Genomic DNA, 16,036 nt, shown 5'->3' on the forward strand with positions numbered 1-16,036 from the left:
TCTGGTTTCCTCCCTGTGTTTAGAACCCCGGCCTTTGGGGAAGAACTCCTGGTCCTACAAACCAGGAGTCAGTCATCAGCACCTATAGAGAGAAGTAGCCTCAACACCTGGACCCAAGCCAACTGTTGTTTAAAATTTCACACCAGATCTACAAATTACATGTCCACGTTGTGGGCCAATCTGACCTTTTTTTTTTTTTTATTTTAATATTATATTACCTTGCTTTTCGCCAATTTCAGTTTCACACCCTCCACCATTTCTCCCTTATCCTGGCATCACCTGAAGCCCTTTCAGAGACTCAGGGGTAACTGACCCTCTGAGATCTTGCTAGTCTCCCCAAGCCTTTTTATGACACAAAGCAGTGAGATTGAATGTGGCATGTGTGCTATCATGTAATAACGTCTAATTGCTTAATTAAATCAAAGATTTAAAGGAGGAAGGATTGAAGAGTTTCCTTTGAATGAGAAATATAAGGATATGCCGGAATGGATACTAATCACTGGAAGAAAACCTTAGTGTTTACACATGATAAAAATGCAGACCGGGACATTAAAAACAACAGGTAGACTCTTTAAAATTTTAATTCAGTATATTTATGAGCTTTTATTATCCAGGTAAGTCCTATAAAGGACATAGAAGTCCTCATTATCCAACTTAATTCACATCAAGATTAGATTAAAATAAAAATGCCACTGCAAAGGACAAAGAAATTACCATAGAATTGAGTTACTATAAATGTATTCCAGTTTAAGTAAGTAAGACCTTAAAACAGGCCTTAGGAAAGTCTATGCTGTACACTGACAGACTCAGACACACCAAGTATACAGGTGACAATTAGCAAGTGTGAAGAGCTATGGTCATTCGCTAAATGTGTAAATCTGAAGGCAACCAAGTGAAAAGACCTAAAAAAAGAAAACTGTTAAATCCATTTGTACATGGATTTAACAGTGAAGCATTTCATTCTTCATGTTTTTACTTGGTGTCTTGAAATAATCCCCTTTCTGTCTCCACTCACCCTCTTAGAAACTGTGCCCGCCTTATTTATTTATGAAGTCTGAAGGTTAGTCCTACCTGCTGAGACTAATTAGCCCTGTGCTTTGTATCCTATGCAATCCTGTCTGATTAAATGTACACATTTGTTTTACTTCTTTTCAGGCTCCTTCTCACTCTATTTCTGATTTTCTGATTAATATTAAAGTTGGGAGTCACAGTGATTTTCCTCTGTAGCCCCCCCCAACCCCCCACCACATTTTTATTTTGCCTGCATCTTACTCTTTAGTGTGCAAATATGGTTACGCATTTTTTCCAGTGCAGGGGAATTCATTGGCCTTGTCAATCTTGGTATCATTATTTTTAGTAGTCTTATTTCTGAGACCTTAGCGTATAAAACAGTTTTGCTGAAAACCCAAACTCTCTAAATACTACATGGTAAATCTGCTTTTGTTTGGAAAGCTCAGGTGCTGATGGGCCAGCTGAAAAGCAGGTGAGATGTTTTTTAGGGATGGGTGAAATAATTTAGTACATCATGGACTCTAGACCAACACTGTTCCTAACAGGCAATTTGCTAATTTTTACTGATTTCTTTTTTTCTGGTTCTTTTTATCCCCTTTCATGTTGTAGATTCCAGTCCACTTCTCATTGGATATTTGGAAGAAAATGAGTGTTCTTGCTCCATTTTCCAGGTACACCATGTTTTGGGACCCAGGCCTTTTCCCCTTTAACATAATTTTCTTCCCCATTTTGTAGCAAATCAATCTGCTCCCCAGGAGAGAGCCTAAAAATCAACAAATACCTGCCTCAAACCTCAAGTTTTCCATCTCCTCCCTGAGGTCTTCCAGCATCAATGGGGTTAGCAATTTCCTGCCAGAGCCATCTACATCTTGATTATTTGGTCAGTCCTTCAGGGATTTCATTTCACACCCCCCTTCCAGAAAGACTCCAGCACCACTGATCCCAGGGGTTGGTAAACTTTCAGTTTTATTTTCCCTGGCTGTGTTAACGCCCAAACTTTTCACCTCCAAAGTCAGAAAGGACTTTGAATTCTAGTTCATTTCCTACCACCTCCAACGTCAGTTTAAGAAAAAAAAAAAAAAAAAAGACAACGCTCTACATTGAAAAGAATCATGTATTTTTCCTTAAGGATATTTTTAATGCCTCTGACAAACACTACAGTATTTGATTGTTTTTTGGATAAAAAGTCATCTTGGCATATTTATTCTAGTGAGGCTTAAGATTTAGTGAAATGATTCACTATTAATAAACAAAAAGGGGAGGGAAGACCTCGTGGGTTAATAGTTTCTTTCACTGCAGATGACCAGGAACTTTGCCCAGCCCTCCACTTCCCCAAGCTCTCCGAAAGTGGAGGGTTGATCTCTCTTTTTGACCACTTCTGTTACATCCCGCCCAAGGGTGGCTGATTTCACTGCTGGCCTAACCACTAAGCACCCCCCCACCTCTTCTTCGCAATACTCTCCTCTCCTTCTTTTCCCCTTCCTTAAGGCTTATTTCTAATATTTCTGAAGTGTACTTTTTCTGGGCCTCTCCCCATCCCCGCCCCCCAAGTGGGCTTTCCTTCCGCCTTCCTCAGCTCGGATTCCTGACTCGGTCGCCACCCCCTTTCCCTCCTCTCCTACTCCGCATTGTCTTTCTGAAGCCTCCCCCCTCCCGGAGCGAGTCCCCGTTCCCTCGCCCAGACTCCCGGGCTCGCACACACTCAGCGCAGGCCTCTCCCCCTGCGCACTCCTCCCTCTGTCTCTCTCCCCCCACCTCCCCCGCCCCTCTCCTCCTCCTCCTCCTCTCCCTCCTCCCTCTCCCGGCGCCCGAAAGGATCATTGTTAGCCTCCCCCGCCCCGCCCACCCCGGCTGTTTATTTATGCAGACGTCACCGAACTGGCCCCGCCCCCGGCATCTCATTAAGCGAGTGTGTTCCTCTCGCCCTGTCAATAATCTCCGCTCCCAGACTACTCCGTTCCTCCGGATTTCGATCCCCCTTTTCTATCTGTCAATCAGCGCCGCCTTTGAACTGAAAAGCTCTCAGTCTAACTTCAACTCACTCAAATCCGAGCGGCACGAGCTCCTCCTGTATCTTCGGCTTCCCCCCCCTTTGCTCTTTATATCTGACTTCTTGTTGTTGTTGGTGTGTTTTTTTACCCCCCTTTTTTATTTATTATTTTTTTGCACATTGATCGGATCCTTGGGAACGAGAGAAAAAAGAAACCCAAACTCACGCGTGCAGAAGATCTCCCCCCCTTCCCCTCCCCTCCTCCCTCTTTCCCCTCCCCAGGAGAAAAAGACCCCAAAGCAGAAAAAAGTTCACCTTGGACTCGTCTTTTTCTTGCATTTTTTTTGGGGGGGCAAAACTTTTTGGGTTTTTTTTTTTTGGTTTTTCTTCCTCCTTCATTTTTCTTCCAAAATTGCTGCTGGTGGGTGAAAAAAATGCCGCAGCTGAACGGCGGTGGAGGAGATGACCTAGGCGCCAACGACGAACTGATTTCCTTCAAAGACGAGGGCGAGCAGGAGGAGAAGAGCTCCGAAAACTCCTCGGCAGAGAGGGATTTAGCTGATGTCAAATCGTCTCTAGTCAATGAATCAGAAACGAATCAAAACAGCTCCTCCGATTCCGAGGTAGGAAAAGCCCCTCGGGCCGGTGGGGTTTTTAATCTATTTCCTGGGCTTGGCAAATGTTGCTTAAAGGGGAGAAATCGGGGTTGGGGGGCGGCGGTGGGGCGCCGCGGGGCCGGGCGGGCGGCGTGTCCGTGTGGTGCCACCATTGCAAAAACTTGTAACCCTGTTTTTCTCTCCCCCCTCAAACCCCCTCACCCCGCTGGCTCTTTTTTCCCCCTTCTCCCCCCTCTGCGTGGCGTTTGCCCCTCTCCCTCCCCACCTCCACCCCTCCGGGAAGGCGGAAAGACGGCCTCCGCCTCGCTCCGAAAGTTTCCGAGATAAATCCCGGGAAAGTTTGGAAGAAGGTGAGTACGCCCCGCGCGCCCGGCAGCCGCCGGGAGCTGCCCCCGGGCCCGCCGCCCCGCGCGCCCCGGCCCCGCGCCCCGTTCGGCCCAGCCATGCGCCGGCCCGGCCGGGGCGCCTGGCCACTTGGGACACTTTCTAAAAAGTTTCTCTTCGCTCTCTCCCGCTCCGCGCGGCCGCCGCCGTCCCTTCGCCGCCCCGCCATGTTAGCGGCCAAGAGGCAAGATGGAGGGCTCTTTAAGGGGCCACCGTATCCCGGCTACCCCTTCATCATGATCCCCGACCTGACGAGCCCCTACCTCCCCAACGGATCGCTCTCGCCCACCGCCCGAACCGTAAGTGCCTCCGCGCCCGGCCCCCGCCCGCTGCCCGCTGCCCGCCCGCCCGGCCCCGCATGCGGCCCCTGCCCTGCCCCCTCCCTCCTCCTCGCTTCCCTCCCCCTCCCCGCCTCCTCCCCTCCCCGCCTCCCCTCCCCCGCTCGTGGCCCAGGCAGCCCGAAACTCTCCAAACTTTTCTGCCTTTTGTGGACTGGATTTGTTTGCACTTCGCCATGTTCTTGCTTTCAGTTTGTTGCCTCGTGATGTTGGGGAGACCTTTCTTTCCAAGCAGGGCTTTGTTGGCGGGGGAGAAAGTCAGAAGAACTTTTTTTTGCGCTCTGATTCCCCCCGCCCCCTTTGGTGGTGGTGTTTGTTTCTTCACCCTGGGAAGATGACTGTGTGGCTCTTTCTTTTCTCCCTCTCTCTCCCTTCCTTCCCTCTTGTGGCGTCTTGGGCTTTCCCCGGTTAACCCCTTGGCTGCTGCTGCCGGGGACTGAGTGACTGGGCTGCGCCCGAGGCGCGGGGTAGGGAGTGGATTGTCCTCCGGGCGTTGGACTTGGGAACTAGCGGGCGCGCGGAGCCCGGGGCCTTGGAGAAGCGCCTCAGCTTTCTCTTTCGGCTGGTTATTTGTTTAGCTTTCTAGTGGCGATGACTGGCTCTCAGCCCTCCTCGCCTTTTCCCCTGGAAGGTCACGCTTCCCAGACTGGTCCCACTGCAAACTTGGGGGCTCTGGGCTTCCTTTTCTGGGGCAACCCCACAGGGCCGCGAGCGCCCTGGGCGCGGTGGCGGGCTCGGCTGCCCGGCGCGCTGGCTGCGGGCTCTCCCGGCCCGCGCGGGGTGGAGAGGCCCCCGTGGCCGCGGTTCTTGGTTTGTGTGCAGCCGGGATGGCCTCCTCCAACCGGACTCGATGTATTTCTAGGAAATTTTGGTGCCTGGGGGTGTATAGCGGGGTCTGCGCTCGCCAGCTTCCGAGAAGGCCCTCGATGGGCCCTGGGGTGCCTGAGACCAGGGCGTGCGAGGCCCAAGGGTGTCCAGGGGTGAGGGAGGCCGAAGGCGCCTCTCCTTCTAGGGAGTGGGCTGTGGGCTGCAGATCGCGGGCCACCCAACTTTGGGGGCCCCAGGGCGGCACAAGGTGCAGGCTCTGGGGGGGTCCCTTCCCTCAGCGGGAGTCCTGCGCCCACCCCTGATATCTGTTAATAAGGATCACCCCCTTCCCCGACCGGCCTCTGCCCCTTGCCCTTGCCCTGAACCCCCTCCCCCATCCCACCCTCCTCTCTAAAGCCTGGATTACGAATCTCTAAACGTTTGTGCCAGGCTTCTCGGGATTGTCATTTTTACACCTTCTCTGGTTTGATTCCCCCTTCCTCTTATTTACACACGCTACTTTTTTTTTTTTTTGTCTGTAACTCGAGATAGCAGTTTGAAATAGTGTACCCACTGTTCAGCAGCCGTGGACTCGGTGCTAATGGCCGAGGGCTCGCCGGACGGGAGTCGATCAGATCCACAAGTGTTTTTAAGCATTAAAATATTAACTATCAGGTTTGACTTGTTTTTTGGGCCCTGGCAAAAATGGCAAGGGCATGCTAGACCGGTCATATTTTATGGCTAGGAAAGAGAAATAATTATTCCTACCCACCCCACCTCCCTCCCCTGCGCCCAGGCTTCTGCATGCTTGGGAAGCTGGGAGAGCGTTTCAGCCCGACCTCCTCTCGCTGGGCCAGCTCTTCCAGGCTGCAGGAGCCGGGCTGTGGGGTTGCAGCTGTAGGGGAAACGTAGTCCAGTTACGTTGTATTTTTCTTGGGAGCTTGTGGGCATCTTGAGCCGGGAGTACTCGGCTCAGAATGGGAGAGTTTGTGTAATAACCAACCCGACCAAACGACATTCCAAAGTAACTCTGAGAATTTCTTACTCCCCTCCCCTCCCCCTATAATGGAAACCTCTCTGGTATTATTTTAAAATCCACTTAGCCATCTGAAAGGCCATCTGAATATTGAGCTTTGATGGCAGGCTTGCTGGCCCTCTTGACTCTTTGCAAATTCCCTGGCTGTGACCGGTGGCAGTCTTGCCCTACCTACTCTGTCCTGAAACTCCAACAGTTGTGTTGTGCTGTAATTAGGAAACAGGGAAATTGTTAAAGGCAAATAAATGATTTCCCGGTGTGAAAAGGAAGGCTCCCAACAACCCGTCCCCCTTTGTGGGCATTGTAGGAATACACAGCGTCTAGTTATTTTAATTGTGGACATAGCGGGTGGCCTGGTGCTGTGACATCAGATTGAGTCTGAGAAGACGTTTCTGAACTCAGGAGGCAGTTTGAATATTTGCGTCTCAAACACCAACAGGCATCTTTGTGCACCCACCCTTCCTTCTTCCTATCGGTTACCTGTGTTAGTTTTTGTGCTCTAAAATTAAAGTTATTTATTTAAGTCGGTAAGCAGAGCAGTGGAAATGAGGATGAGAGGCTGTTGTGTGTCACTCCTGACGTCTTCGATCAGAGGGCCGGCTTGCAATTCCAGATTTGATACAGCTGCGGAAGGAACCTATAGGCAAGATAGCAGTCTTTTCATGCTCATCTGAAATTCTTAGTGCTTCATAGAATGTTTCTGAGCGCAAGGTATAAAGACACATTAGCTATATGCTGTGTTCTTCTCCCTGCCCTCCTTGGTGGTGGTGTTTTCTTGCTACATTTACTGTTACTTATGAGTGTACCTGTAAGCAGTCGCATCCTTTAAAAAGCAAACTCTTTGGATTCCCGATTCCTGCTTTTCTATTGAAGAACGTAAAGAATTAAGGAGTATCATTAAATGAGCTTATGATGAATAATACATTATCTCAAGAATAATGCTTTAATTGCTGAAGACGCCATAAAGCTTGATAGTAATAATTTTATTTTAAAACGACAAAGATTTCTGCATAACATTGATGTAGTCTTTGATACAGTAATAGAACCGGCTTTTAAAAAGACAGATTCGAATACAAAAAAGCATTAAGGAGAGAGGTCTGGTTAAGTAGATGGGAGGTGATAGACCGGCAAATATTAGAATCGTGGTAACAATTGTATACTAAAGATAAGAATACTGTTACCATTTTAAAGTTGATTGGAAAAGTAGTTTTGCATTTCTTTTTCCTTCCTGCCAAATGAGAATATGGAATATGGTGGCCGAAATTCCAGTTAGGCTTGAAATTCTTTTTAAGGACTTGATTATTAGAGCTTTTGCATCTTTGATCCAAAGTTATTTGCTTTTCAGCTGACGCTATTTGCTACTAGGCTGAACAAATAAATAAGCAGCATCTTGAATTCATTTTTGAACTTGGAATCCAGCATTTAAAGGAGACCAAGAGGGCCCTATTCATTGGGGTTTTATTTAGCTGGGCAGCAACTTCTTTTTCTGCCCGGTGAAAAATGGATGTTTTCTCCTCGCTCAAACAACATAATCCTTTCTAATACAAAAGATTTAGACCTCGGAGTGTGAAGGGTTAATGGTGGTCCTTCCCTGCTGTCCTCCCACCCCCCACCTTCACCCCTGATTGTTTTGACAACACTTTGCAAAGTGTGACATTCCAAGCCCCTACATAACAATGTAATATTACTGTAATTACACAGGTCATTACATTTTAAATAGAGAACAATAAAATGCTTATCGCCCTGAAAAAGAACAGGTGTTCTTGCCCTTCTTTGGTATTTATGCTAATTGTTTTTCATCTCCTTCAGAAATATTTATGGTGAACATGTTTAGATTTCAGTCTGAATGCAACAGTATTAATTCCATGCTAATCTTTATAGGTTGGGGTTTAATGTCTGCAGTTTGGATTATGGGCTCACCATTCACCCCATAAGTCATATTTTAATGATTATACATTTAATATGCCAGCGCTTTGCAGCATATTTGTTGAAATGAAAGCTTTCTGAAACCCCAGAAACAAAACTATTAGGCAGTTGGGAGCCTTAAGTGTTTATCTGGAAGAAGTGTTTTTGGAAACTTTTGACTGCTGAAAGGAAGTAGCTTTCACGGATGCCCCCTATCTGATTGAGAAAAGATTTGGAGGAAAACAATCCTTGTCCTTGCTAGGAGTTTTCTACCTTGATTTTTAATTTTGCTGATATGGATTTCATTTAGAGTCCCTGCTGGAAGCTGGTCAGCTTTCTGTTTCTTAGCAAGCTGTGAAAAAGTTACAGGAAGGTTTCCGGGGGCTGGCAGATCAAGAATGCTGTTCTGTTCGCAGCGCAGGATAACTGCAGTTCTGCACGCCATTAAAAAAATATTTGCTTTAGAAACCCAGCATTTTAATAGTTGCACCAGAGGCTGTGCTTTTAAAGATTACAGTAGAAGTCTTTCCAGGTCTTGAATGCCTCCTCACATCCCCCGAGGTGCCTGTGTGCATGCAAAGAGTGCCTAGGGTTCTTGGTGGAGAAATGTTTGTTGCAACTTCTCTTACCCATGCACAGTGGGTAAACTACAAGGTGTCTAAGTGGATTTTACATTTTGTCAGATGTTTCACGACAGGGGCCCCTGAATCACATTAAAAATGCACTGTAGAGAAAGGACAGCTGCAAATTTTTGTGCGGACGCGTGTTTCTGGACCATGACTAAAACTCCGAGGACCTTTTCCCCAGCTGTCTGGAAGTTCTGTGGAAGTTGGTTTATTGGCAGTTAAGTGTGAGGCACCCTGGATTTGGCAAAGGCTCTCTCCAACACAGGAAGTAGGTGACATTAGACTGGGGGAAGGGACGAGACTTCAGGCAAGGAGTGATTTACTCCTTTTTTGTTTTTTTAAACCGTGGCATTGCCAAATAAATAGGCACTTTCCAAGGAAGTAGGTGTAAGCTTTTTAGTCTTGGTAAGTGGAATTAGATAATATCTTTGACCGCATTTATAACTGTTTCGAGGTGACACATTTCAGGAGTTTTGAAAAGGAGGGGGGTGAATCAAATTCTTGAGGCTTTCATTTTTGAAGGGGTGTGTGATGTGGGCGTCTGAGTTTCTTCTGGGAGTGGATATTGGCAACCGTGGAAGTAAATCTTCAACTCTGACTTATAATTGAGCACATTTGTGAAGGAAATGGTTAATTTTACAACCAAAGGCAAACTTGCACCTCGACAGGTCTGCTGAAAGAAATGTGCCCCAGTCCTTTGCTGGCAAGCGCCACCGGGTCATAAATCCACAGGCTTTATTTACAGCCCATAACACTTACGAATGTTAAGATATTTGACGCCACGTTGGCCTTATAATATTCAAGGTCCGCAGACACTGGCAGTAGCTCAGATTTCTCCAACTAATTATAAGCAGTGAGATGGGGGCGTTGAGGACAGCCTATCGCAAATGCTGCCCCCTCCCCTCCTCTGACCCCCACCTCTACAGTCTTGAGCTTACTGAGACAGACACCCCCTCCTCCTTTGGCAGCTGACTTGTACTTTTCCTCCAGGCTATTGTTATACACATTTATAAAGAGCACTTTCAGGGATGGAAATTCAGTGGGGGGCTCTGCACAAATGCCTTTTTTCAAAAGCAAAGTTGCTCTAGGTGTTCGCATCTTTTCCCCCCTTTCTTCTGGTTCCTCTCTTTTTCCTTTCTTTCTTGTCTTTCTTTTCTCTTTTCTTTTTTTCCCCTCGAGATCCTGTTGCCTATATTGTGCATATTTCTCAGAATACTTAAAGAAACCTGATACAGGAGACTGCTCTTTAATTTATACGATGTTCCACTGAGCTGGAAGGGAAAATACACACATGGCAGAGTGCGCCGGTTAACGTGAGGGTTTAAAAAAAAAAGTGACACAGTGTGAGGAGAGTTGATTACAAGAATTAATAGATGACAAAAACAATCCAGGTTTACCTTTGGGATGGGAAGGCCACTCGTTTGGGAAAAGTGCACTGGTATCTTGGGGAGGGAGCGCAGAAAAAGCAGGGGAGGCAGAATAAATGCTTGGCTAAGATTGGTTAGAAAAGTGTAAGGAGATGGGACAAAGATTTGCGCTTGAGGAAGTGGCTGGATTGAAATTAGGGACTAGAAGTTTCTTATGAGAGATGGAAATACCATGGTGGGGTGTATGCTGTTAACAACGATATTGCTTTGCTCAGTAAAGACTGGTCCCAATCCACTTTTCACCCAGAGTTTTATATCCAGCAGCAGATGTATTGCATGTAAGTTATTGTGTGAGGGTCTGGGGGTGGGGCATCTGTGGTCGAGACCCCAATAATCCTGCCGACTTTAGTTTATTTTTTAAAAAGTGGGCTGTTTTAGCGTGCGTTATAAAACTGACCACATGGTAAAGGGGAAGTGGGATTCTGAGATGTGTGGGTAACTGTTGAGGGGGGCTGATGGCTCTGTCATTTCTGGCCAGATCCTTCCCTACATCCAACCCAAACTTAAAGACCGAGGCTGAAAGGTTTTATTTTCTAATCAATGGAATGCAGAAACTTACTAGCCCTCAGGGACAGATATGAATCCCTTAACAGCTCATTACAAAGATGGGGCTGTGGGATCTTTGAACGGGTTATCAGCCCTGGTGTTCTTCGGTTTTCCCAGGATAGGTTTTTTCTTCCTTAGGCACATCAGATTTCGGGCTGGTAATTCAGTCTGTTATAGTTTACCTTTTTTTTTTTTTTTTTTTTTTGTCACAAAGTGGCCCTAAACAGCTCGGTCTACAGGGGAAGGAATGGCTATTAGTGGGATCAGCTCTGAAGGAGTTAAAATTGCTCGCTAAAGTTTGGCATCATGAAAATAAATTTGAGGCCTGGCAGGCATTAGTAAGGCACAGCACATTTACAGAGCTTAATTAGTACGAACTGTAATTGTTCATGGTCTGCCAGAAGAAGTAATGTTCAGGAAAAGTGGAGTCCCTCTCTTGCAGTCTTCAGTTTGAAACCGATAAATCACTTGCATATTTGTGTAGTGATTCAAATGGAGCTAAGACCTCTCCCATCCCAACATGTGGTAAATTGTAAAGTCAATGAATTGCAGATGTAGGCTACAGTGAGATTCTCTAAGAAAATGCAGAATGAATGGGAAAGAGTGATGCTATAAATATTTACTGAGGAGATAACTAGGGTCTTGCGTGCTGGGCCAATTATGATGTACTAAATATATTAGCAAAATGCTTGAAAAATCGAGAGGATTTGTGTGGGTCTTTGGGTGGGTTGGTCTGTTTGGGAAAGTGAAATAAAAGGCGCTATGTTATTGTGTCAGTTTTATTAAGCCTGAAGCACAATGGCATACCCAGGGAAGGACGCATGAAACCCACATTAATGCAAATTAATTCGTTATGAGTTGCAGCGCTGTGACTGCTAAGTGGAGTAATGATGGGGCATCAGTTTAAGAGTGTTAGTGTAGCAACTTTTAATGAAAAATGCTGTGTTAGGAACATGTCTCAGCACTTTAGCCCACGTGTTTTTGTATGCTGGGAAATGTGTTTTGTACAAGAGCAGGAAACTTGATTCACTTTATCCCCCACTCTCCCAAACAGTTTAAGAACTGTAATTATGTTTTGATGTTTAAAGAAAATCATCTAATTTTCCCTCAAAAAACCAATCCAGAAGTGTCCATCATAACCAAGTTCAACTTCAACTTATTTTTTTTTGCAAGAGACTGCAGCACAAAGTGGAAAAACAATGAGCGTAACATCCCCCCAAAGACTATAGATATAACTTTCTTGAAGCGATTCCCCTGCCCCCCCACCTTTTTTTTTTCCTTCTTTGAGGATTTTGGTCTCAGGCAGTGTTGCAAGTCAATACTTCTTTCCCCAAATGTGAGTAGGTGGATGTGTATGGAAGCTGTAAAAGTTAATGATCTTTCTCTGACTCATAGCTGATGGTTTCAGGTTGAGGAAAAGAAAAGAAAAAATTAATGAGGATAAATAGACATTTGATGGAACATCGAGACAGTAGGAGAGATTGTTCCTGTGTCTGAAGGCATGTGTTTTGTTGCAGCAGAATTTCTGAAGGAGAATGCCAGGAAGTGAAAAGGGGTTGCCTTTGTTAAGTTGTTGTTTTAGGATGGTACAGATGTTCCGTGTCTGGATCTTTGCAGGAATGTTTAAGCCCCCTTACCTACCAGTCAGGGCTGGTTTTGCCTTCCCTGTGGAAGTTAGAAGCCCCCTTGGCACCTTTTAAAAGGGCAGGCAGGCACCCAAAGACCTGATCAGAAGTTTATTTCCCATTGTTAAAGGCTCCCAGCATAGGGCTGGGGTTGTCCTGAAAAAGGCTGGTGACCTAAAAGTATTCTTAAGCCCCTATTCTGTCTTGAAAGCTAATGACATGGAAATTAAACTTCAAGAGCCCCATGGTGGTAACTACACAGTAGAGAGGAAGGTGGACCCAAAACCCCCCAAAGCCAAAACCTTTTAGGAAATGAATCTGGATTTCTTTCTTTTTAAAAATTTTTTAAATCAAAGAGGAAGCGAGGTGATTCATAAAACTGGAGATAAGGCAACTGTTGCCCTTCTTCCCAATTTAGTGGAGTGAGTAGGCAGAAAGAATTAATCTTCATCATACTGGAAGTTGACTTAGTGCTGGAAAACCCAATGTAGGCCTTTTTTTTTTTTAAGTTGCCTTTGAGAATGAGAGTTCTGTGCTTGAAAAAGCTGTTTCCCTTTCCTCCCTGAATATCTATGATGATTTGTATCTGAAGCATCAAATTTAGGGCCAGTAGTAGTGATTAGGAATGAAACGAGAGAAAGCTGGATGGGATAATAATAAAGGAGGTGGTTAATTGTAAAACGCTGGTTTTTGAATTGCTGGAGTATTTATACAAACCTGTGTTAAGCACAGCCATATCTCCACGGCGCTTCCTCTGGGCAGAGACGGCTGGGTCGTGGAGGAGGGAGTGGGTATTAGAAGGGGTGGGTGGGCTTGGCCACTGTAACCAAGCACGCAGGAAGAGAAGGTTTGTTTTGTTGAGAGTTTCATGGGAAGGAAGGACATGAAAAGTACCTTGGTGTTCTCATTTGGTGCCAATTCCGGATGCCCCAGCGGGGGAGGCAACACGTTGAGGCCCTGTTACGTGCCCAGGGTATAACAGCCACCATTGCTGGATGAGGAAGTGACTTGGAATGATGCAGGTGACCAAGAGCAGGAGGGTCCCAAGAGCCCAGGCATGGGGGAGCCTGGTTCTGAAACTCAGATCAGCCTTAGATCGCCAGCTAAGATCTCTCAACCTTCCCTCGTCTTCCAAAAAAGCCCCAAAGGGCCAACCCTCTCTGTTCTTCCTTCTAGCTTTTTACAGAGATATAAATAAATTATTGTTCCAGTTTAGAATGCCAAGTTTTTACTGGGTCCTTGTATTTTATCTTTGTTTTAAAAAGCTAGACTATAATGAACAAGGCATCTTTGTGTTTTACAGGGAAGGAAAAAGCAGTTCAAAGGGTGTGATTTAGAAGAGTATTTGGGAAAAGAGGGGGTGGAAACCCAGAGGAGAAACAAGAAAATTGTAAGTCCTCATCGCTGTAGCTGGGGAAAGTTGAGCTGGAAATCTCTCCAACACGCTGGGTACTGGCTGGGAGTAGAGATTTCACTGGAGCTTGTGCTGTGTGTATTTTTGAGCTGGTCGAGGTTATTCTGTGTGCTGGGACACCTGTGGGGGGAAGTTAACAGTGCTTGGGGATGTTAGATCGGTGTGTATGTGAACATGAAGTTAACTTTGTTCTATTGGATTCTTAACCTTGCAGCCGTATATTTACTGTCTTAATTGTAGCATTCTCTCTGGAGTTGTGTTGTTTGGGTGGTGATGAATGCAAGGATTATGAATGGAATTGGACAAGTGAAAATTGAATTTGGATTAGCCACAGTTTCATTAATTTATTCAGAAGGCTGTGATTATATGAAATTTTGTTTCCACAACATACATACTTAGCTATCAGGTGTCCATTCAGTTTTAATTGATGATAGGAGATTTCTGTGGTTACCCTGAGTGCAGATTGCCTTAGGGCTCCGCAGGGTTTGTGGGAAGAAAAGCTTGGACAAGTTTCCATTAAGCTCTGAGTCAGGCAGTTGGAAAAGTGCAGAATAAAACCGGCTGAAAAGGGGGATAAGCTTTTAGTGTTGCCTCCTCTCCTGAGCAGGAGAGCCCCCCTCTCTGACAAGAGCTGCTCTTGGCCAAGAATTCCAAACTCGCAGAGGAACCTGTCCCTCTCACAAAAGTTGTTTGAACACGATGCAGAATTGTCACAGTAATTAGTGCGATCTCCGCTTACTGACTGGCAGCTTTCACAAAAAGGACAGGGGGGCCGAGGGGGCAAATTCATTGTCTTTTTCAGTGACTCACTTTGGATGAACTGCATCTGAGTGTGTGGGGGGCCGTGTGTGTGTGGGGGGCTGTGTGTGTGTGGGGGGCTTACCTTCAATGGCTCAGCCTTTAGAGAGTGTGATCCATTCCTGTGCTTTGACAGGTTAAGGAATATGTAATTTTTTGACCCACCTGTATTGTGCCCCCTTTTAACTTTGATTACTATTACGTTTGGGAGCAAGCAGACTCATATATATATATATATATATATATATATATATATATGGGCAGTGTTTTGTGTTTTTTTTTGTTCATTTGGAAAAGATCTAATGACCTCAGAACTTACTATATCCCCAACTAGGGACAAGACAGCCTTACCCCTTGAGCAGTATGGATTTAGGCTATTTTAAAAATTTCATAACTATGTGGTATCTACTTTGAGTTGGTTCAGAAGTTCTTATGTGAACTTCTTTTTTTCTCCTTAAAAAAAAAACCCGTATAAACTAGTTTTTTTTTTTTTTTTTTTTAACAGGGAGCAAGGTACAAAATAATGAGGTCTCAAACTCACTTGCGGGCTGGGTTACTCTTTGCTGTACAGGAGGGCTCTGGTCGTAGTCATTGGCTGGTGCTAGTAATAGCGATAGTTGGCGGTAACGATACAGACCTGTGTTTGGAAATGCAGCTGATTTGCTTGTTGCTGCCCTCGAGGGGGATGGGCAGTGATTTTATAGGGCTGTCTGATTCTTCATCATTTGTTCATTTATGGCAAGTTAAAATGCATTTTCAGATATTGTTGAGGTCCTTTAGTGATTGTTGCACTGTTTATAAAATAAATCAGCAGATAGTGTTTGTTTTCCCAATTGGTAGGAGCCTAAGATTAACGAATATTATTTGGGAAGAGAAGAATTAGTAGAGGCATCTTGGTATTCCTTTCCCTTTGGGGTTACCTACTTCTTTGTTGAGGGGGTCTATCGGACTTTAGAGGGAAAGGCCCAGGAGGGACTACGTGGAAGGTCTGGGTGACCCAGGGAGGTACCTGCACCCAGCGGCCCCCAAATCGGGGGTCTTTAGAAACCTCGGTGGCTCTTTGGCACTGGTTGGCTCCCCCTTTGGGGAAGTGTGGATTCCTAGAGTGCGTGCGGGCTGCAGAGCTGTCCCGAGCTGTCCTGGGACTGATAGCTTAGTCATTGCGAAAGAATGTATAAGGCATCGGGTGGCCCCTGAATTCTGCCTGACACATTTGTTTTCCCCAAAATAGAATTGTGTTTGAGAGTGAGAGCCCAGTTACTAGAACTCTGGGGGGGCTTGTACCTTTGCAGTCTTGTGGCTTCTCAACATCCTTTCTCTCCCAGTCTTTTCCTTCTTGCCTATGTGTCGCAATTCTGATTTTTGCAGCACACAGTTAATTTCTCTGCAGCCTCCTGCTCTGCACACTAGCTTCCTTTATGTCTTAATGGGCGTCCGTCTCTCCTTTTCATGTCATTGATCCTCACTCCTGTCCCCCCCTCCCGCCTTTGCTTACTGAATAGGTGCTTTTTT

General features: G+C 45.8%; 1 protein-coding gene across 32 annotated transcripts in view; it reads left to right on the forward strand.

Moving 5' to 3' along the window:
* The first annotated feature begins 2,889 nt into the window (after positions 1-2,889).
* TCF7L2 (transcription factor 7 like 2) overlaps positions 2,890-16,036 on the forward strand; it is a 190,008-nt gene continuing 176,861 nt past the window's right edge. For 9 of the 32 annotated variants that reach the window (XM_072971894.1, XM_072971893.1, XM_072971895.1 and 6 more), the window contains exons 1-3: positions 2,898-3,624; positions 3,902-3,968; positions 4,177-4,301. In XM_072971894.1, coding sequence (XP_072827995.1) covers positions 3,436-3,624; positions 3,902-3,968; positions 4,177-4,301 — 381 coding nt within the window. In that variant the 5' untranslated portion in view covers positions 2,898-3,435. Of the gene's footprint in view, positions 3,625-3,901; positions 3,969-4,176; positions 4,302-16,036 lie in introns of all 32 variants that reach the window. The other 23 variants (XM_072971889.1, XM_072971888.1, XM_072971886.1 and 20 more) reach the window with 8 other exon arrangements.

The sequence above is a fragment of the Vicugna pacos genome, chromosome 11 (genome assembly GCF_048564905.1).
Source record: "Vicugna pacos chromosome 11, VicPac4, whole genome shotgun sequence".
NCBI classification, from domain to species: Eukaryota; Metazoa; Chordata; class Mammalia; order Artiodactyla; family Camelidae; genus Vicugna; species Vicugna pacos.